The sequence below is a fragment of the Lepidochelys olivacea genome (assembly GCF_965140295.1).
Source record: "Lepidochelys olivacea isolate rLepOli2 genome assembly, chromosome: 5".
Classification (NCBI taxonomy): domain Eukaryota; kingdom Metazoa; phylum Chordata; order Testudines; family Cheloniidae; genus Lepidochelys; species Lepidochelys olivacea.
The window spans coordinates 122,401,590-122,423,885 of record NC_140415.1 but is presented as its reverse complement, the minus strand read 5'-3'; the positions used below and the strand labels follow the sequence as shown (position 1 = coordinate 122,423,885).

General features: G+C 47.7%; 1 protein-coding gene and 1 long non-coding RNA gene across 3 annotated transcripts in view; one reads left to right on the top strand and one right to left on the bottom strand.

Moving 5' to 3' along the window:
* The window catches only part of SNX30 (sorting nexin family member 30), a 61,415-nt gene extending 42,021 nt beyond the window's left edge, over positions 1 to 19,394 (bottom strand). The window contains exons 1-2 of the mRNA XM_084628761.1: positions 19,095 to 19,394; positions 2,733 to 2,921 (exon numbers count right to left, since the gene is read on the bottom strand). Of these exons, the coding sequence (XP_084484887.1) occupies positions 2,733 to 2,921; positions 19,095 to 19,262 (357 nt within the window). The 5' untranslated portion in view covers positions 19,263 to 19,394. The remainder of the gene's footprint in view (positions 1 to 2,732; positions 2,922 to 19,094) is intronic.
* Positions 19,395 to 19,481: 87 nt separating this feature from the next.
* On the top strand, positions 19,482 to 22,059 carry LOC311520878. Of its 2 annotated transcripts, none has more exons than XR_014711722.1 (2): positions 19,482 to 19,551; positions 20,134 to 22,059. It is a non-coding gene; the product is annotated as an uncharacterized lncRNA (long non-coding RNA). The 2 variants fall into 2 exon arrangements; XR_014711723.1 differs by having other exon boundaries at positions 19,506 to 19,593.
* The last annotated feature ends 237 nt before the right edge of the window (positions 22,060 to 22,296 follow it).

The window sequence follows — 22,296 nt, the reverse complement described above, 5'->3', positions numbered from 1 at the left end:
TTTGACTCTTCAGAGGCATTTTGTCTCTACATTCCATTAGGCACTGGAATTTTAAGAAGGAGTTTTAGCAGAAAGTATTATTGATTATTATTATTATTATTAGACCAATCTAAGATATCCATTCCTCTTAGTTTAGCTTTCAGTTTCCATCTCCTCAGGTTTCAGCAGTTCTCCAGTTAGTCCTCCCAGTAGACAAGGCCTTAAATATTTCAAGATAAAAAGCCAGGCAGAAAGGGTTCAATCTGGTGCTGCAAGAATGGTTTTACGAGTCCTTTGTGAGGCATACACTACATAAGAGAAAGATATACTTACTAACTGGAGAGCAGAAGAAGGTGATTGCAGACAAGGCCATGTGGAATAAAACACATGACTGAATCAAATCTGGGTTCTGTTCCCACAAGCTTCCTACATGGCTTTGGAGCTCTCACTCACTCTGTGCTTCATTTCTCCCCATGATCAGTAAAGGGAAGGTAAATACCCTTCTTCTTGCAACTACATACTTAAAGCTTTGAGTGCTTCTGAAGTACTGAGACTATATAGGATTGATGTTTTTGTAGTATGTAGCATTTCCATTAGCCATTCAGCCAGGTAAGCCAAGTTTCTCATCCATATTTGAAATTCCTCTGATGGTAGTTCTGTTGCTCTTCGAGTTTTATACAACTGCCCATCATGGCAGTATCAGAGAGCCTTCAAAGTAAGATCAACAGCAACAAGCCTAGTGGCTGTTTTATGGACCCTGAAAAAACACCTCAAGGGATTGGTTTATTCCATGCAAATCTTGCTCTGCCCATACATGTACACAACTTTCAACCATACCATCAGATTATTATTCAGGGAATAATCACAAGACTCCTTAGCTGAAAATATTAAGACTAATTCCAAAAATTTATCCTCTCTAACAGAAGGATTAGACCACTTAAATCAGACTGATTGATTCGTCCTCAGAGTAGTCTTTGGTCACTGGCAGACAGATCACGGGTGCAGGGTACCTTGTGCTATCATCTGCCAATACTTTTGATTGGCAAGTGAAGGAGCCTCTTTCTATACCTTCTAGAGTCGGCATTAGCTTTTTGGCTCTGAGGTGGTCTGTGTGCAAATCAGACATGGCCCTCAATGCAGGGCCACGCTTTTCCCCTCTACACATACAGCCCCAGGATGTCCAGTAGCATACACCTGCCTCTTGGTGCCACCACTGAAGTACCAAAGGCACTGCCAAAGATGCTGCTGAAAAATTAAGTTCCCCAAAAGAGAAGGAGGGGAGAAAAAAAAAAAAAAAGATACAAAAACTCCTCTTCAGATCAGTTGGCCACCTCCTCCTCATGAAGGCATGGCTCCCTTCGTTTCTCTAGCCATAGTTCTGTATTGGTTTAGGCATCTTCATGCCACACAGGACACATCCTATCCATAACTTGGGACAGAGATCAGCTGACTCTTGGGAGTTACACAACTGGGAAGATTCCAGTTGTTGTCCCACCCGTAGCAGTCTGCCTTCTCCATCCTATAGAAGGTTCTATCCCCATTTTCTTTTAGTCCAACTGTGTATTTTTCTTCTCACTAGTTTCAAGAGGCCAAATGAATTACTGGACCCAGCACTGGCAGGCTTTCCTTTCAAGGTGCAGGTTTCACTTTGCAGCCCACAGCATGAGAGTCCCAAGTTTGTGTAACAAGTGTGAAGACCAGGATAAGGGGAAGATAAAAAACAGAACAAACCCAGAAAGTATGTTGGAGTCTTAAATGGAGGACAGACAGGAATATCAATCCTGTTATCTTTTCCAAAAAATTATTAGAAATGGCTCCAATGTAAAAAAAAGTTACTTTGGGCAAAAGTGTTCAGTAACTGATTAAGGCACATGAGTGAAAAGCAGGTAAGTACTAGTTTACCTATGGACAATATTCACCTTAGGAGTTGGCTCTATGGAGAACAATTATGGACAGAGAGGAAGTTTGGACTGTGCATGCAATGATCACTTCTCCCATTAGTGTATAGACATCTGATTAATGAATGTGCTATACACAGAGAGAGAACTCCATAGTATATACTTCACTGGCAGTCAGGAGCATTCCTGGGCAACACTTGTTATGAGTAGTTCATGTAATACCATCCATTACCTCTCTAGTACATCACAAAGACCCGAGGTGGAAAAGCAAAGGCAAGTGGAATATTTAGGACGCTACAGAAAGGGAGAGAGTGAATTTTAAGAAGCATGCAGAGGAGAGAGCATTTGGAGACATTTAATTGTCAGCCAAGTGCACAAGCAATATAGCAGGAGGCAGAGTGCTGGAAGTGAGAGATTATGAAGACAGCAGTGAGGGAATATTTCTCCTCTGCTACAGAGAGGAAAATTGAGCTATATTTGAAACATGATTCTATACACCTCAATCTGTTTATACAAGAGGTAATCTGATACGCTTTTAAAAACTAACGAAGTCAGTGTAGCAGCGTTAATCAATGGTTTCTTGAAAGAACACCAATTATTAACCAATTTTTTAAAAAGCCACTAGAGATCAAATCTAGGATGATGTTAACAGTTTTGCATAGTTTCAACGAACACACTGCAGTGAGTCTATTGAAAGCACATCCTTGGCACATTAACTGACAAAAAGGGACAAATTAAGCTGCTACTTCTACGCTGGAGCTTAAGACCTCCCCTTCCCCCCAAAAAAGGAATAAAAACCCAAAAGATAGCAAGTGCTTTCCTTTTTCAGGGTAACATTCAAAAGATGCCTGGTACCTTTGTTGTAACCCTGTACGTGATGTAGGTCTCCATTGTACAGATATGTTTTTTGGGATCATCGACAGTGACAAAGAGGTCTCTAGTTTCCGCATCCAAGTCATCATCCAGCTGCAGTCTGTTGAGCAGTGAGGAGGAGGAGGCTGGGCTGGAGGTATCTACAGGAGTGCCATTGGGCAGACTGAGATCCTGGAGGAAGACAAACACACACACACTTTAACTATTTCTGACTAGTACAGTTCAGCAAAGTTTTAACTGTGAAATAGCCAAGTTGCATGACTGATAGCTTCTTTTATGCCCTTCTTCCAAGTGGCCCCATCTACCTAGAACCCCCTCCCTGGTCTACTAAGCACACTCCCTTTTCTTTCTTGAAGCCCCTTCTTAAACCACACCTTTTCCAGAACACACCCTAAATCCCTGTTTTGGCAAGTAGTGTTCAGAGAGCTCGTTTGCTCCTTATTTCTACTTGGTGAGCACCCTCTTGACTAGAGAATCGTCCCATGTCCCTTCATCCCAGTTGTTGGGGCCAGGATGCAGCTTATTTAAATTGCAGCAGCTCCTCCCTAGGGTCAAACAGTGTGTTCATTTCTTGCACTTGACCTTAGGCCTCAGGATAAGTTGATGACTAGACCATGAATGCACACCTTGCTGTAGCATATTGGGTCACTGCAAAATGTCAAATCACAAACTCAACGGGGGCTTATGCACTTGTCACCTTTTAACTTCAGAGACTGGCATTTAAATCCTGAGTCAGCTCATGGGACAGTTCACTAGCCTCCAACAAAAACCCACCCACTAGCATCTGACAGTTCAGCATCCACATGCTGCCTCCAGCTGGGGAGCTGCCATCAACCAGAACCGCTACATTACTGGTAGAGGTCAACAGGTAACTGAGCCACTGGGGTCTCTTTTCCTGCAAAATAAGGGGTCAGGAGGCAAGAGAGTGTCCAGCCTTTAAAACTAAGTTTTGGAGCCCATGTATCCTGCCACCTTTTTGCCCCAGAGGTTCCCACAGTGCCAGCGGAAGTTGACAGCTGCTGCAGGGAGGCAGCCCCACCTCACCTGGAGTGGGCTAAATGAGTTACAAAGATTCCAAGGAATAACAAGTAGCTACTCTGCTTCCCGCAGCAGTCCTGCGCTGAAAATCCCAGAGATCAATACTCTGGATCAGGGGTCTCAAAGTCCCGGCCCACGGGCCACCTTCAGCCCGAGAACCTCCCCACTGCGGACCGCGGAGGAGAGTCGCATGCGGCCACCTCTGTCTGCTGCTGGCGCCGCCCCCCGCAGCTCCCTTTGGCTGGGGGAGAGGGATAGAGATACCATCATTAGTCGCCAGGCAGCGTCACTCTCTCCCCTCCCGCCCCCACAATGAATATAAACAAGTCAAAATACCAAACATAACTATCTGATGCCCACCTTGCTGCAATCCAGAAGGCTTCAACTGCTCAGTCACTGAGGCCAAACTGACAGAACTGAAGCGTTGCCAGGTGTCTGGCAAACACTAAAAACTCTCTGGCAGGCGAAGAACTGTATAAAGTTGTATGACAGTTTTATTGTTTAAGAAATTCGAAATAAAAAATATAAATGTTTTCTTTTCTGAACACCATCTTCAGTGACATTATTGGCCCACTGGGAGGATTTGGGGGCTGGTGCTGGCCCTAAGGTAAATTGAGTTTGAGACCCCTGCTCTGGATACTTCTATTCTTTGAAGGGCTGGTTACATTTCTATGTAGCTAGTAACAGTTACCACTCCCCCAGAGTCTATACAAACGTACATACAACATATAGTTTGCTCTACCCTTCCATCAGATGGTTTTGAAGCAGAAAATCTTAATGAATTCGCTTTTTATAAGTTAGCAGAAGAATTAAGACATACACAAAACAGAGTGCTCTGAATTCCATAGGAACGTTCGACACCAACATATAAACCACCACTCCAAGGACTCCGGCTCTTCCTTTGCAGAAGGACGTCTTTTATTGTTAAGATGTGAATCCTGTCTATGCTAAATGTCTTTCAGGGAGGGCAGACATTTCCCCCTCCCCTCAGTGCAAAGCTCTGTGGCATTTTCTTTCATTGGAACAGAATAAAGCATTTTGCTTTAAATATCTGAGTCACTGGAGTCTTCCATTTTGCTTGGAAGACTGCCACCCTGGAGCCACTTTAGGTAAGCGACGCAGGGCCAGAGGCCAAATGCCTCCTGCACCCCGCCCCCCCCCAACTCCCTGCCCCGAGCCCCCTGCTGCACCCTGTACTCCCACACACCCCAACTCAGTGCCCTGAGCCCCATCGCCCCCCAACCCCCTGCCCTGAGCTCCCTCCCGCAGTCCGCACCCCTCCTGCATTCCAACCCCCTTTCCTGAGCCCCCTCATACAGTGTGCAACCCTCCTCTGCCCCAATCTCTTGCCCCGAGCCCATTCCTGCACACCGCACCCCCTCCCACACTAGCCCTGCATACAATTTCCCCACCCAGATGCGGCCCTCGGCCCAAAACGTTTGCCCACCCCTGCTGTAAATGAAGCATTTTAAGAGTTTGCATTTTTAAACTGCAACGTCAGCCTTGTGTGTTTACACGTTGTTTGTTTTCTTAGGAATAGGCTCAATAAAGAAAAGTGGCAGCTACTCAATGTGTTACCACCACATAGCCCGTCTCCATGTAAGAACCTACAAATTAAATTTGGGACCTGAAAGTCACTGTGTATTTATTCCTGTTCCACTGCCTGTAACTGACCCACCTGAGATCTTTTAGGTTAACCCTCAATTTCATACTAACTACGTCAGTCGAGTCAGCTTTATTAGGGGTGATGCAAGAGTAAGGAGAAGGCAGATGAAAACTGAGATGCGACTCAGAAATATGTATCAGTAAGACAAGCAGGACACCACACCCAGTTCCGTTTACAGAATGAATGGCACTTCTCCACTACCACAGTGCTAAGATGCAGAGCACGGAGAAGAGTCAGGGTGCTGGCTTACATCCCCTGCCCTACACCAGCTTTGGGCAAGTCACTTTACAAATGGGGAAACTGAAGCACAGAAGGTCAGTGAAGACACAAGTTACCAACTTCACAGGGAGTGATGAGAGTTTGAATGCTTTGAGATCCTCGGGAAGGAAGAGCTATAGGAATGCAAATTAGTGTTTTCCATATTGCTATTCTAACGAACACTTAGGAGTTAGACATCTTGATAGCTCAGGCTTGCGAGAAAAGGAGGCCAGTCATCATGGATAGAGAATTTCTGTCAAGACCTAGTTTTCTGGGGTGCTTTGTGCACACAGCATGATTCCTGCTGGAACCGTGGGTGCTGCCCCCACAGGCACTAGAAGGGGTCAGTCACTGAGGAAATACCTCTCCCAACTTGGATAAGGCATGACAGGACTGAACATGGAAGGAGCAAGACCTATGCTGGCCAGCTGTGAACAGAAACTGAAAGGACCCCTTATACCACCTCACCCCCTACTAGCCAGGTGCACACATGAGCAAGGGAGATCCAGGAATAGCACTACTGTGAGGAAAGAGGAGCACTAGCGAGAGAGATGCCAAGCACCCCCTCCCCTAATTGTTTGCATTGCTTCTGACTAGACTGTCTCACCTTCTCACAAAAAAAAATAAAAAGCCATGGAGGTGTGGGGGGCCACAACAAAGGAAAGAGTTTGTTTCTGTGCTGCAGAACTGCTCCCTATGCTATCCCAATCACTGCCCCACCATTATTTCCTGGAGATTAACGAGGTCTGTGTTGACAAGACAGACTACAGGGCCCACGTGAATCCCAGCAATCAAGAGACGTGTGTAAGCCTCTCTGTGTATGCATCAAGTTCCTGACAGAACCATTGTGGTGGGGGCTGTGGTTTCTCACTCATAACCACTGGTGAAGGAAATACACTGATCAGAGGGTAAGTAACAAGTGATAGTAAATTAGTCCTAGAAGACCTCAGCAGAACAGCAGTGCTTCTCATCTATTGCCAATGGAAATGAATTTCAGTGCAAGCTTTTTCTTTTAAAAAAAAAATCAGACAGTTACGTTTTTATTTGCTTGACTATTGGTAACATTCTGGATTCTAATGTCCTGCTGGGATACTGGAGTCTTGAACCCAAGGCAGTTTCCAGCAGCTCCAATCTGCCAAGAACCATCCTAGATTTTAAAAACCCATCCCCAAGTATTTATAGCCCCGACTGCCACCTTAAGCCACAAGAACTGCCAGTGCCTTGCACCCCAAGGGGCTTCTGTGCAGAGCAAACAGAGGATACGCCACCCCAATTGCTGCCCCAGATCTGCACATCGTGGTCGCCAGAGAATTTGGTGCTCCTCTTGCCATGGAGGAAGGGGATTATTACTGGGACCTCCACAGGAAGAAAACATTACCGTCAGTGGAAGAACATGGTTGTCCTGCTCCTCCTGACAGGATGGGATGGTGAAAGACAAGGAAAGAGTAAATAAAAGTTCCAAATCCCAAATATATATTTTGTCATCTAGGATTATATTCCCTAAACGTGCTTTAGAAAAGAATTAGGCAGGGCTCAGTAAATTCAGTTCGCCAAGTAGTCTTAGGTCATATTGGTTGGCCTTTTTAGGACATCCTACTGAGTCTCGATAGCTAACTCACGAGATGTTAATAAATTGCAAGCTTGGTCACTTGCCAGGTTCCTCCGGCCAGTGTTTTGGCAAGCCCCCACGCCCTACCCCACTCCCTATCTTCAGGGCCGTGCAGGCAGAGCAGTACAAGCGCTGGGGCCAGAGCAGAGCCGGGGTGGCCCTGGATGCTCAGTGGGTGGCTTGTGGCCCACCCATGGCTACACCCCTGCTACCTACACTGATGGGAGGGGTTCTTCCGTCCACAGTTATTCCATCTCCCCAAGAAGTGGTAGCTACATCAACAGAAGAATTCTTCCATCCACCTAGCGCTGTCTACACCGGGGGTTAGGGTGGCATAGCTACATCTCTCAGGGATGTGGATTTTTCACACCCCTAAGCAACAAAGGTAAGCCAACCTAATTTTCTAGTATAGACCAGGCCTAAGTGACACACAGATTCATTAAGATTTCACCATTGCCTTAATTGGAGAGGAGCCATGACAGAAGAGATGCTTCCAGGAATAAGCCATGGAAGCCCTCCTTTACACACATGCGAGAAAGTAGCCTGATGGTCACGGGATTATTGCTAGCTTTTCTATTTTTTAGTGTGAATTTAACCAACCCTTTTCTCCATATGCAGCCCATATGCCAATTCAGGCATTATTAGCCTTTTATGGTTCGTGTGTAGGGTTTGGAAGTAGGCCAACCACTGTGGAACTACATGTCACACAGTGCTGATGAAGACAAGTATGACACTTTTTTTCCCCAGCATGGAACTGCTCACCAGAACAATTACGGCATCAGTAAATCCTTCACAACTCAAGGATGTGGCACTGAAAATGCTGGCTCGCTAAGCCAGTTACAACTCACTTCAGGTTACAAGTGGCCAGATTCTACATTTATTTACTCTAGGTCTTGATGACCATAATTACATGATTTGCCCTCACGTGCTGCTAGTGAATAGTTCATTGGGAATCCTGCTTTTAAGAACTGGAAAAGCAACAAGTTCTCAGCCTGCCCGCCAGCGCTCCAGCCAGGGAAACAGGGTTGGGGCGGGGACCTTGCCTTGTCTTTGAAGGATGTATGTGTTGGGGGAGGGGCAAGCAAAGGAGGATTGATCTCTTCCTATGGGCTCTTTACTCTTCCTCACCACTTTTGCTGATGCAGCCTTCTCCTTGCTCCAGCCCCAATGTAAACAAATCAAGTCCTCTCCTTTCAATCTCTCTGCCATCTGGAGACTCTATATTACAGCCCAGAACAACGCCCACATGCATAGCATGGCCCTCTTCTCCTGGCACAGTGGCTCACTTCCTCAATGCCTGTCAGTGATGTTTCAATACAATCTGCCACTGTCTGATGAGACACCCCCTCATGCCCACCAGCCTCTTCATATATAAACCCTCCACTCCCACACAGCTAAAGCTTACAGCATCTGCCTATCAAACTAACCACATGCTTTGCCATGTACAAGACATGCGCACACACACAAAAACGTCGACCATAATGAGAGGGAGGATGGTCCAGCGGTTTGGTATTTAGCCTAGGACTTGGGAGATCTGAGTTCAGTTCCCTGCTCCACCAGAGACCCCCCCATCCTGTGTCACTTTGGGCAGATCTCTGTGACCCTTCACTCATATGTAAAATGGGATAACAATGCTGACCTGGTACATAGGTTATTTTCATCTTTACTAGAGACTTTACCTTTTTTATAGAAAGGGAGCCCTAACACTCACCAGAGAAACAGGAATATTTTCCAACTCCAGTAGCCTTGCTGTAGTCTTAAACAAAAAGAAAAAACCACACCACCCCCACCACCCAGATGCAGCCACAAACAGACGTAGTGGAGAGAGCCTGAAAAATTCCTTCCAACCACTAGATAGCAGTGGAATATTTAAAGACATAAGTTTTTCCACAATGTTTAACAGCAAGATGTTTCCAGGACTAAAAAACTTAAGACCCAGTCAGGAAGACAAATTCTAAATAATGCCTTTACTTAAAAAACCAAAAAAACAACCACTACATACATATATTCCATAATATTTTACATCATCACTTCCAATCTTTAAGAGTTTCATAGAATCATAGACTATCAGGGCTGGAAGGGACCTCAGGAGGTCATCTAGTCCAACCCCCTGCTCAAAGCAGGACCAACCCCCAATTAAATCATCCCAATGTTTGTTTGTTATGCAACAGCTGTCTGACACTAAAGCCAACCTCCTAAAAATCATGCAACCTCCACCCCAAGTCAGCTGATTTATGATCTGCACAGCCTTCAGTGTTTAGATAATTGACATTTCTATACATAATTTGTAAAGACAACTATGTATGTGGGTAGAGAGAAACAGTGATTCTGTAGAAAGATCATTTCTACTCATATATGGAATGTGGATAAGGCAAAATTTCACAATAAATTTGAAGAAACCCCAATCTTTCTACCGCTTGTAAAGAGTATATGTGAACCTTAAAATCCAAAGCAAGCTTCAAATGCAATAGGGCTATTGGGGAATTTAAGGGCCACAAAATAGAGATGGACTTTTAATGAAGTCCTATTGCAATCTAGAAGTGTCTAGCTAGGCTTCTTTGATCAACAGTTAAAAGGGCTGCTTTGCCATTTAACAAGCCAAAACCCTATCATTGTTTTAAGGTAGGCAATGCCAACGATTAACTCAATGAATAAAAATTATAACTTGTTTGCAGGATCATGCCCTATATTAGATGTAGGAAAGCAAAGGAGGGATTGTTTAGAGGTAGAAAGGTTCTAACAAGAGCACAAGACATTAATGTATGCCCACATCTCGTTAGTTTGTAAGAGCAGAGTCCAATAAGAGAGAGGAGCAGAGCTCACTATTGACTTGTTTCTTCCAGTTTTCCTTAGATTTGAATAGACAAGACACAGGATCCAGAGATATTCCAGAAATATGGGGCATCCGGAAAAAGGGGCAAAGCTGCTTATGGGAAGAGATCAGGATGCACAAGGTGACAGGATCTATTGAGGCTGGGTCAGGAAATGAGGAGTTAGAATATAGTGCAAAAGAGAAATCTTGAGCCAAGACAAGAATTGAGGTTGGAAGAGTCATCTACACAAGTGAGCTTAACTACAGCATAGAGGATGGAATCTGGTGTGACGCAACCATCAGGGGAGAGTGAGCTAACTAGGATGGGGAGCAGGGTGTCAGCAGCAGGAATGGCCGAAGAAGGGATTGGGTGTGGAAGTTGTATAGCACTGACAGGATTTACTAGCAGCCTGGTTGTGGGGGCAGAGTGCTGAAGCTGAGGCCAAGGGCAAGGAGTCCCACTCCTTTTTACCTGGAAGAATGGAGGAAAGAAGGGCTTTTCAAAACAAGAATCACAATAGTTTCTACTGTTCTCCTCACTTAATCCTTTATACAAAAGTGATCATTTGGAGAGCAGATTTTTGGTTCAGAGATACATATTTATTTAAAATATAGTTCTGACTAGAGCAGCTGAGATTATTTCTGTGGAAGACAGATCAGTCATGGAAATAAGAGGTTTCGAAGTTTCATCTACTGAGATATAGCATAACACCAGAAAGCCACTAAATATTTGACTGTCCCTCTATGAACTGTTGTCAGCATTTTGAAAAATGCCTCGAAACTAGGAATTGCTTCTCTGGAACCATAGCTAAGAGTTCTGACACTGCCAATACAATGTGTAACTCATTTCTGTTAAGACACAGTGGTTTCTGGATCTCATCCATTCTAATACTTGCACTTTAGAGTGTGGGAAGCCCTAAGATGTCCCTAGGGCTGTAAAGTGATGGATCAATTTCTGGGTGGAGTTCAGCATCTGTCTAGCCTTATCTTTGCAAGCAAAAATCAATACAATGGGGACTCCTGTAAAGTATTTATTGGACAGAGAGGTAATTCAACAAGATACACAAAAAAGGAGTAATCCCGTTAACCCTTAGAGCACAGAAGATGAGGAGCTTTTCTTCCCCACCTGCGGTAACATCAGTTATGGGTTTCTTCTGCTGCTGCATGAGATGTGCCCCAGCAGGCATAGCTAAGTGAAGGTGTACTAGAATTTCTACTCCTTGGGGTGGAATTTAAAACAAAAAAATTAATTCCATACTGAAGTCAATGGGAACTTTACTGTTCATTTCAATGGGAACAGAGTTAGGCCAGAGAATCTCACCCTAAAGCTTCTCTTCAGGTGTGAGGTGGACAGTACAAGTGATCAGGGGATGACAAGGAAAGCCAGTAAGCGTGGGGTATGGGGGGGGGAGAGAATTCAACAGAGAAGCGGCAGAAACCAACAGACCCAAGAAGCGAGAGACCCCAAGGAGAGTCTGGAGCAGACAGCTCAGTTTTAAGGATGGAGACTATACTGTACCTACCCTACCCGCAACCTGCTAAGCCAGTTAAACAGCAATAATTCCACTGGAAGTAAAGTCATGAAGTTTTAGAAAGTGCCTCATTTGGAGCCTGCAAGTGTGTTGGGGATGAAGCTGGCAGACAAATGAAAGCACTACAAACTTGCATGCCGTTTTGTACTAGAACATGGACCAGGCCTTCACTTGGGGGTGCCTCACAACTGTACATGCACAGAGTGGCAAGGAGAGTTGTGACTGGGTGTCTGCACCTTAAACTGAGATTTTGGCGTTTTTAAGTATGCATTTGTGACAAATCTAGGAATTTTCTGAGACAATTTTATGTGCTATGTATTGCTCTGTACCTAGGACCTTGGCATCGCTATTCACTGTGGAGGAAAGAACTCATTTTACCCCCTAGGACATGGGAGATCAGGTTAGGTATTTGAGACATGCCCACTCTGGCTCTCTGGGATGGAACTAACACATTTGAATGGAAGACCCTACCGAGACCTTGGCAACCCATCCCAATGACCAGAAACATACACCTCACTGCAGAGGGAGCTGAACATGTGAATGCAATATGGCTGTGTTCAGACAACAAAGACAAGAGGAGGCAGGTGATGTGGTAAGAGCTGAGGGGCAGAGAGAGAGAGAGAGAGAGAGAGAGCGCGAGCGAGCGTGCCATGATAGTTTCTACAGCAGCACGGATCAGCTGCTCTCTGCTAATCTAAGGACTTTCAGGTTCTGTAGGCCAGGTGATCAATTAATTGTTACCTTGTTTTGAAAAAAAAAGTCTGTCTGATGTCACTGCAAATACTTACTGAGAGCACTGCACCCTGAACAGGTAGGAACCAGCCTTCTGCCGGAGTCTGATTTAGATGGATTCACTGCAGGAAGCCAGAGAGACAGGGACCGTTGGCGCCCAAAGGCCCAGTTTCAGAGTCATGGAGGCAGCAGCATACAACGCAAAATTTGTACTGGACTGCCAAGACTGTAGAAGCTGCAGAGAGTAAGATTATTTTTCCCCATGCAGGTCAGAACGAAGGAACTATGACAACAGGACAGACATTGGAGACTGTAGGGAACCAATTCTGCAATCCTGTTCCAACATAGCTCAAGATACTTGCAAAGCTAAGTTTCATAGAATATCAGGGTTGGAAGGGACCCCAAAAGGTCATCTAGTCCAACCCCCTGCTCAAAGCAGGACCAATTCCCAGTTAAATCATCCCAGCCAGGGCTTTGTCAAGCCTGACCTTAAAAACCTCTAAGGAAGGAGATTCTACCACCTCCCTAGGTTTGTTTTAAGCTACTCCAAACCGACAGAGAAGATGCTAAGTAAAGCAGCACAAAGTGAGAGGCTCATGAAGACTTTCAACCATGGCTATCTAGGCTCCATTCTGACAAGCTACGTGGTTACATTATTGAACAGCACCTGTGGATTCACAAGTTAACGTAGCTGGAAATGGCATATGAAGCCCTAAGAATGATTAAACCGGGGCTGAAAAGGATAAGAAGGGAGACTTGGTGGTGGACTCTTCAAGTTATAGCCTCGGTTGAGAAGAACAAGTGGCAGGCCAGTGGCTTGAGCAAGGATAAGATGCGTACGGAGGCAAAAAAACAGCCAAAATGTGTTGCAACAGCTAAAAAACTGTCCTGCAATGCGCTACATAACCAACTAGGAGGATAAAAGACCATCTACAAACTCACTAAGGCAAGAGAAAATAATGAGGGATGTGAATGAGTTTGCTTCCATTAGAAATGAACATGGTATATGACAAATAAATGGTGAAAATCAATCAACAAAGCCTGGAGTGATAATTTTGAAAGAGTGATGAACGAGAAGAATCCAAGGAAGGAACTAAGAACACGTAAGCCAAAACCAGGCTTGACAGATTGCATGCGGAAGGAAGAGGTTGTGGAGGCTCTTAGGGCCACATGAAGTATGGGTGGATGCACTGAAGTCACTGGGAAGGGAAGGCAGCAAGTCTGTTCAATGATTCTTAAGAAAGAGAAAATGCTGGATGAATGACATAAAAGCTTTGTGGTGCCCATTTTTAAACATAATTAGCCTACAGTACATTATTTCCTTTATCACCCACTTAAGCTGTGAAAGTATGGGAGATGATTACTGAAAAGTATTTGCATGGAATGGTTGAAGTTTGAAACAGTCAGTAAGGATTTATGCCAGGAAGAAGTACAATTTATGCTATATATATTATAAGATCATAAGAATGTCCATAGTGGGTCAGACCAATGGTCCATCTAGCCCAGTGCCCTGCCTGTCAACAGTGCCCAGTGCCAAATGCTTCAGAGTGAATGAACAGAACAGGGCAATCATCAAGTGATCCATCCCCAGTCATCCAGTCCCAGCTTCTTGCAGTCAGAAACCTCTAAGAATTCTTATGGAGAAGTTGAGAGAAGAGAGACAGCATCTGGGTATGGTCTTTATAGACATGGAGAGGGCATACGATTGTGTACCAGGAGAATTGTGTACCCAGGATATGTGCAATGGAGCAGCTAGCATAGTCAAAACCAAATGGGGCTACAACAGAGCGAGTTTCCAGTAAACACTGGCCAGCATGAGGGGTTAGCATGGAGCCCTTTTTGTTAGCAGTTGTCACAGATGTGGTAAGTGAGAATATATGAAGGGAGACACCTTGGAATATGCTGTTTGCTGATGACAGTCATATGTGTAGAAGACAGAGATCCTGCAAGCCAACTTTGACAAGCAGCATCACAATTTTCAGCAAGCAGGATATGGAGTGGACGTTAATAAGACCAAGGCTTTGATACCTGGAAGGGAGGACCACCTACCATAAAGGATATTATAGGCAGAGAGCTTAGGAGAGCGAAAGAATTCCCATACCTAACATCAATAATTGCAGACAATGGTACCCTCTTGACTGATGCATGGCATCATACCAAAGCTGCTTCAGGTGCAAATAGAGGGAGGAGACCCCAATTCTCTGTGATAAAAAGATGCCAACAGAGTTAAAAGGCAGAGTGCATAAAACTGTAATTTGTCCCATCCTAACGTACGGAACAGAAACTTGGCCAGTCACAAGAAAAGAGACCTTGAGATGGTCAAATGGTTAGATGCTCCGTGATAAGGAAATGAAATGAAGTTGTGAGGGGCTTAATGAGGGGTGCCCCCAGGTGAAGACATGTTGCATTTGTATGGACATGGTTGCATTTGTACAGACAAGTCCTGCAGAGACCTGACAGTTATATTGGTAGGATGGTCCTTGCTATGATCATGGATGGAAGACTACAAAGGGGGAGGCCAAAGACACAGTATATGGACCAGATATCAGCAGCCTGTACAGAGACCAATTTGCACAACAGCCAGGCGTACAGTCATGAGTTTGGGGAGATGGCTACAGAAGTCGCCAACCCCAAATAGGGAAGTGGAGAGAAAGAAGAAATTATTGCAGGTTCACGAGTCTGAAATGTAGATAAGGCTAGCCATCCTTCTACTGAGCACTACTTCTCCTGCAGCAGAAACTTAGACATAGAAGGCACCCTAATTGCACTTTGACCAGTGGGTGTAAAAGAAATGATTTGGGAAAGCACCAGGGCAAGTGGGTGTAAAAGAAATGATTTGGGAAAGCACTGGGGGTAACTCCCCCCTTAGTCCCATTCCTCTAGGTCCTCTTCCCCCAAACTTCCACCATGCTCGGCCCCAGCCCAAGGTCTCCCTCCTCTCTTCACCCTAATTTCTCCCTTCTCCACAGACCCTGGGGCTTACTACCTTCCTCCTCGTTTGCCATTAGCCCCAAGCCCCTGAGGCTTCGTCGCCACCCAAGCCCCTAGGGCTCCCCAGAGCCAGACTGAGGGATTTACCAGGTCAGTAGGGTGGCTCTTCTCCTGCCTATCTGGCCTTTCTTCCCGGCTTCCCCAGAGCCTCCTGCAGCTTCTTGTCCATTTCTCCTCCAGTTTCTCCTCCCCTGCAGACTGCACAGTCAAGGTTTGACAGGAAGAAAGCTGCAGGGATTTTGAGTGGAGTCTGAGGCGCTGGATTCACCACTCAAGCTACAGGCTGCAGTGCATTCTAACTGCCCCACATAGAGTCTACACTCCAGACCCCACTCAAAATCCCTGTGGCTTACCTTTTATTAGATTTGATGGCACCGTCTGTACGCGTGCCAGAGGTAGAGAGCACCCTGAGGCTGCTAGTAAATACAAATCACAAGCACAGAGGTATTCACAATTCATATTTAGTCACACAAGTGACTTTGCATACTTCAGTGGGCGTGGTACCCCAGTGCCCTCTGCATACGAGCTATCACTGACTGACTCTCCAGAAACTTTCACATTAAATGAATTCACTAGAAGCTTTATCTGTCAGCAGCATGGGTCCTTATCCAACTCTGCCAAAGAGAGGAAAGGAGAAGAGCGCTTTGGGGAAATAAAGGCAACGAACAGAGTTCTGCCAGCTTCCAAAAGCAGAACTAGGTCTGTCTTTACCTTTTAAGGCAGCATCTCTGAGTGTGTGGGGCACAAAACAGTAGCAGTGCAAGTTTCCTCAGTACTGTCCAGCCAACATGGCAGGGTTGGAGCTTTCAAAAGGTTTAGGAAGTGCTGCCTGAAAGATCCTAAACAGGTACATAATCCAACCCCTCTGGCTGACTCAGTAAATTGTCCTATCCCTCCACTAAATAGGCATCAGGGTTATAGGCTTGCCTGGTTGATACGGAGCAGACAGTCCAGGCTACATTCAGTCCTGGCATAAGCCCACTAACTCAATGGAGTGGTGTCTACTTACAGCAGAGAGAATTAGGACCCCGATCTCAAATTATACAGAGCAGAGTATAGCCCTTCATACCTGGCAAGTGGATTTTGCTGGGGCTGGGGGAGGCAAAGAGTAAATGTAGCTTCTGTGCATAGATGGACGTTAGAGGGGCAGCAGAAAGAGCTAGGAACCTAGCCCAGAATGGCACCAGAGTTCAGCCACGCTTGCATCCTCTTACCCAACTATTGGAGGCCACATACATATGATTACTTTTTCAAGCCAGTGAATTAGCCTGCTAAGAGATGAAGAAGTCACAGCCAAAGATTAAGACAATGAGGCCAGTGGGCAAGCTAGCAGGCATTCAATTTAACCTATTGAAGGGTCTGGGGAATGGGCATTAGCAGCACCAGCAGTTTAAACTTAACTATTGCCATAAGATTGGAGGCAGAGATGCTGCTTATTTCATGCCTATATACTTGCAAAAGCGAACGGAAGTACAGTTTTTCCTGCCAGTCCTGTGAACATTAAACAGAGGAGGGAGCGCTCTCGGACAGAAAGGCAGAACACCCCGAAGAGATGCTCTCAGATTCATGGTCTTCTGGATTTTACTGCCCAATCCTTCTCCAGATACTGGAATGGTGGAGCACCTCGGTGCTTTTCTCATGTCTGACCTACGGGGTTTTAGGCTCAAGGAGTCCCTTTTTATTTGAGAGATTATACCAAAGATACAGCCTTCAGACAGAGAGCCAATTCAGTCTGCTGCTCTCCACTGCTTCGGGGTCAGAATCTTTTACTCCAAGACAAGCTTTGAATAAGGCCAGTTACTATGAGCATCTATCTATTCCCACATCACACACACAGCATTTTTAGCTGCTAGTACTCATCCCCGCCCTACACAAACACAGGTGGATGGATTCACCTGCACTGCTTCAGACAAGCATATGGTCACCTGGCCTGAGGCTACTGTTGGGCAGAACCCCCTCCCCCCCCAAACGATCAGGGTGAGGAAGCTCACCTGACTCTCGGCTGCCGCTTAAAAAGAGATGTGCACCAGCTTGCACTCCAGAATTTAAGCGTTCATTAAAGGAGTGAATTTAAGGCCCCGTTTATGCTAGGAAAATTCACACCAGTAACATACCGGGATGAACAATACTGGTGCAACACATTGCGTTTGCACCACTGCAGTTACTTCCAGGCAAATCTCCTTGGTGGAGACAAGGCTGGAGCCTCCATCCCTTACGGATCCAAAGGCCAAGTTGTGAACTAAAATATTAAGGTGAACCAAGGCAGTAACAGCCACCTTAGTGCGCTGACAACCCGCTATGCGGCTCTGAGGTGTGGGCTGCCCCATGTCATCTCAAAGGGGTGCCAAACCTGAAGCCTAATGTTGGTAACTTGCATGTCAAGTATTTGCCTGCTAATCAAGTCACAGAAAGGTACCACACACAGTCTTTTGCTCAGGTGGGCAAGTCCCCTCTCCTCCAGACAAGGCACCATCCCCCTCAGAGACAAGGAATGGTGGACCAGGGATGAGGGAGAGGCCCCAGACACTTGTAGGGGGAGGGATGGCCACTGCCACCCCACTAAGAAGCACGGCAGGGCAAAAAGGGTATATGCTTGGGGCTCCAGATCACCTCAGTTTTGCCCTGTACAGAGCTCCACCCATGTGGATTTAGACAAAGCTGGGGGCAGCCACAAAAAGTCTCCAGATGGCAGATTTGTAACTGTTGACACATGGCCCCACACTACACAAGTCCATGAGAATGGAGAATGCCATTCAGCGTTCAGGAAGCCTGCAGCAACTTGCAAGCCCCATATGTGCCCATTGACTGAATGAAATTTAGTTTGAGAAAGCTTCAGGCCCACCCCCACAAGCTGCCCAAAGCATAACGACTATCCAACCCGACCAGATGTCTTTACTCAGCTACAATTTAAAAAAAAAAAAAAAAAGAAGGCCACATGCATGCTCAGTAAGAAATAGCAAACCATTGCAGGAATGAGCAACACCGGTATCATGCGAGGTCTGCCCTGACTGCCAGTCAATGTTGCGTCAAGTTCCCTCCAGAGAGGAGAGAGTCACAAGGTATTTAGAAACGTAGCACTTCTCAAGACACCCAGACTCATGGAGTATGCGGGCACACAGCTTCGAGGGGGGGGGGGGGCAGCACAGCCTACCTGCCATATTAGTGCTGCGAGAAGGGGAAGTGGCAAGGAAAGCGGCTCCGGAGGAGAGGCTCGCATTCAAACGGATGACAAGCCTAAGGGTACGCAATCATAGCAGGGGCACAGAACCTTCCCCGCCCGGCTACAGGCTACACCTTGGGAGGCAGGGATCTAGTCCTCATCATCCATCACTGGCAATAAAGGCCTAAGACCGAACAGAAGAGGAGCATGGACCACATCCTGCCCGCTTAACCAGCGGCCAAGACAACAAGAGAGGGCGAGGGCGGGGATTTCACCTGCTGCTCAAGTCTTTCCCACCGCACTCCCGGGCGCCAACCGAACCCAGGCGGATGTGGGGGTGCGCAAGCAGCCCCCCGGGAGAGCACAGCCGCCCTGGAGCAGCCCAGCGCGCCTGCTGATGTGCCCCGAGCATCGCCGGCGGGCTGGGCGAAGGGGTCTTTCGCAGCACCGGGCGACGCGGGATGCAGCCGGCGGGCAGAGAAGCCCCGCCATTCATTCCCTCCCCCGCCGCCCTCTGCCCGCACCCCGGCCCGGCCGGGGCCGTACCTTGTCGGCGAAGCTGCGGGGCAGCAGCAGGTCCGGGCTGGGGGTGAGCTCGGCGGCCGCCTCCTCGCTGCTGGAAGCGGCCAGCGGGTGCGGCATGTCCCGCAGAGCCCGGGGCCCGGAGGAGGGCAGGGCCCGGGGGGTCCCCAGCCCGCCGCCCCCGGCCGACATGGCTGCGCCTGGCGGCGGTAGGCGGGCAAGGAGCGCGGGCCAAGGCAGAGGCCGCCCCCGCCCGCTGCAGCCCGGCGGAGCCGGAGCCCGTGCGCCGCCCAGCCGCTCGCTCCACGCCCGGCCGCCGCGCAGGGGGCGGGCAGCGGCGGGGCGGACGCGGAAGGCACGGTGCAGCCGCCGCGGCAGCGTGGGCGTGTCTCCCGGGGAGCCCGCCCAGGAGCTCCGCCTCCTCCGGCTGGCGCGGCCCGCTCGGGGCCCCCCGCCAGCCTGGGCTGGGCGCGGCCGCAGGGTGAGCAGCGCGGGCTGGGCGCGCAGGGAGCTGGGCTAGCAGGTGCGGTGCGGGGGTCGGGTGACATAACGCCGGGGTCAGGGGCCTGGATCGTGAACTCTCCGGGGAGGGTACGCCCACAGTAGGGCATTATTTGGAGATGATTCTAGTCGAGGTTTCGGAAGCGATTTTATACCCTCGGCCTCGTGTGTCCCCACTAAAGCGCGTGAGTTCGGCAGAGTGGGTCCACAGTCCCGAGGCTGGCATCGAAGGCCGGAGCGGCGCCCTGTGGGTAGCTGTCCCACAGCCCACTGGCATTCTGGGTTAAGCTCCCAGGGCAGGGTGGGGCAAAAACATTCTCGCGGGTGTTTCCGGGTGTGTGTCGACAGTCGCTCCCCCCCCCCCCCCGTAAAAGCTACGGCAGACAATCGTTCCACGCCTTTTTGGTGTGCAGACGCCATACTGCTTTCAGCAGATGGTGCAATACGGTGCACCGCTTCTTTCCTGGTACTATGAATCCAACTCACATTTTCTCTCACCTTTCTATGTAATCTCTATAAGTATCTACTCTTTCTCTTCCTCATCGACCGCTTCCGCGGCCAGCTCTGCTCTCCCGCTCTTGCCGCGCTACCGAGCTTCTCCATGTTGTCTGTCCTGGGCTCCCACCTCCGTGAAAGCTACAGAAGACAACCATTTACCGCCTTTTTTCAGCTACCGTGTGAACCGAACAGCACCTCTTCTTCTGCCACTCTGCTCTCCTACGTTTCATGCCCTTTTTCCTGGATTACCGGTGCAGGTGCCATAGCACGGCAAGCATGGAGCCCGCTCAGATCTCCGCTGCAGTTGTGACCATTGTAAATACCTTGTGCATTATCCAGCAGTATGTGCAGAACCTGCAAAACCGGGCAAGGAAGCAACAACAGCGCAATTACGATAGTGATGAAGACTCGGACACAGATGTTCCTAGAAGCACGGCATGTGGTGACTGGGAGATCATGATGGCATTGGGGAAGGTTCATGCCATGGAACACTGATTCTGGGCCCTGGAAACAAGCACAGACTGGTGGGATCGCATAGCGTTGCAGGTCTGGAATGATTCCCAGTGGCTGAGAAACTTTTGTATGCGTAGGGCCACTTTCATGGAACTTTGTGACTTGCTGTCCCCTGCCCTGAAGTGCAAAGACACCAAAATGAGAGTAGTCCTCACAGTTGAGAAGCGAGTGGCCATAGCCCTGTGGAAGCTTGCAACGCCCGACAGCTACCGGTCAGTCACGAATCAGTCTGGAGTGGGCAAATCTACTGTGGGGACTGCTGTGCTGCAAGTAGCCAACGCAGTCATTGACCAGCTGCTATCAATGGTAGTCACATTGGGAAATGTGCAGACCATTGTGGATGGCTTTAATGCACTGGGGTTCCCTAACTGTGGTGGGGCGATAGACGGAATGCATATCCCTATCTTGGCCCTGGAACACCGGGGTGGCCAGTACATAAACCGCAAGGCTTACTTTTCCATGGTGACACAAGGGACGTTTCACCGACATCAACGTGGGATGGCCAGGAAAGGTGCATGATGCTTGCATCTTCAGGAACTCTGGTCTGTTTGAACAGCAGCAGGAAGGGACTTACTTCCCAGACCAGAATATTACCGTTGGGGATGTTGAAATGCCTATAGTTATCTGTTGCGGTTCAAATACGAGACAGCACAAAGCTTTAAGCAAGCAAACAGGCTGGTCTGCCAACGGACTAGGCCTGTCAGCTTTCCACCCTCTCCTTTATTCTTTCTCTCCCCCCGGGCATTACATTCTCCAACAGATAAAAGGAATACACTGGCTTTGTTTAACATTCTTATTTACCAATATCTATCTACCTCATTCCTTGCTCTCGGGCCTTGAGCCCAGTCCTGGGAGGCTTCCCATGGTTCATGTTATCTGGGCGAGATTCCAAGGTTCATGCCCTTGAGAGGAGCCGTGTGTGCACTGCTCCTACACAACACTCCGGGTGTGCCCTGAATGTTGCCAAGTGCATGAACCTTGAATGAATCCTACAGTTATCCTCGGGGACACAGCCTACCCCTTAATGCCATGGCTTATGAAGCCATACACAGGCACCCTGGACAGTAGTAAGGAGCAGTTCAACTATAGGCTGAGCAAGTGCAGAATGGTGGTAGAATGTGCTTTTGGATGTTTGAAAGCTTGCTGATGCAGTTTACTGATTCAATTAGATCTCAGCACAACCAATATTCCAGTTGTAATTGCTGCTTGTTGTGTGCTCCACAATATCTGTGAGAGTAACGGGGAGATGATAATGGCGGGGTGGGAGGTTGAGGCAACTCACCTGGTGGCCAATTTCACACAGCCAGACGACAGGGCGATTAGAAGAGCGCAGCAGAGCACGCTGCACATCAGAGAAGCTTTGAAAGCCAATTTCATGACTGGCCAGGGTACGGTGTGACAGTTGTGTTTGTTTCTCTTGATGTTACCCACCCCCTATCTATATGAAAGGAAATAAAGTCACAATTGTTTAAAAAAACATTATTTATTATTTGTTGCACAACACAAAGAGAGAAATCAGAAGGTAGACGGGGGGTGGGGAGTATTGGGTTAGGGGGGTGGAGGAGAAGGAGGGAAGGACAAGTCTAGAAACCGAATCAAAATCGGATATGCCAGCTTTCTGCTGCTTGTGCAATCCTCTGGGGTTGAGTGTGGGGTCCCCGTAGCCTCCCCCTCCCACATATTCTTGGGCATCTGGGTGAGGAGGCTATGGAAC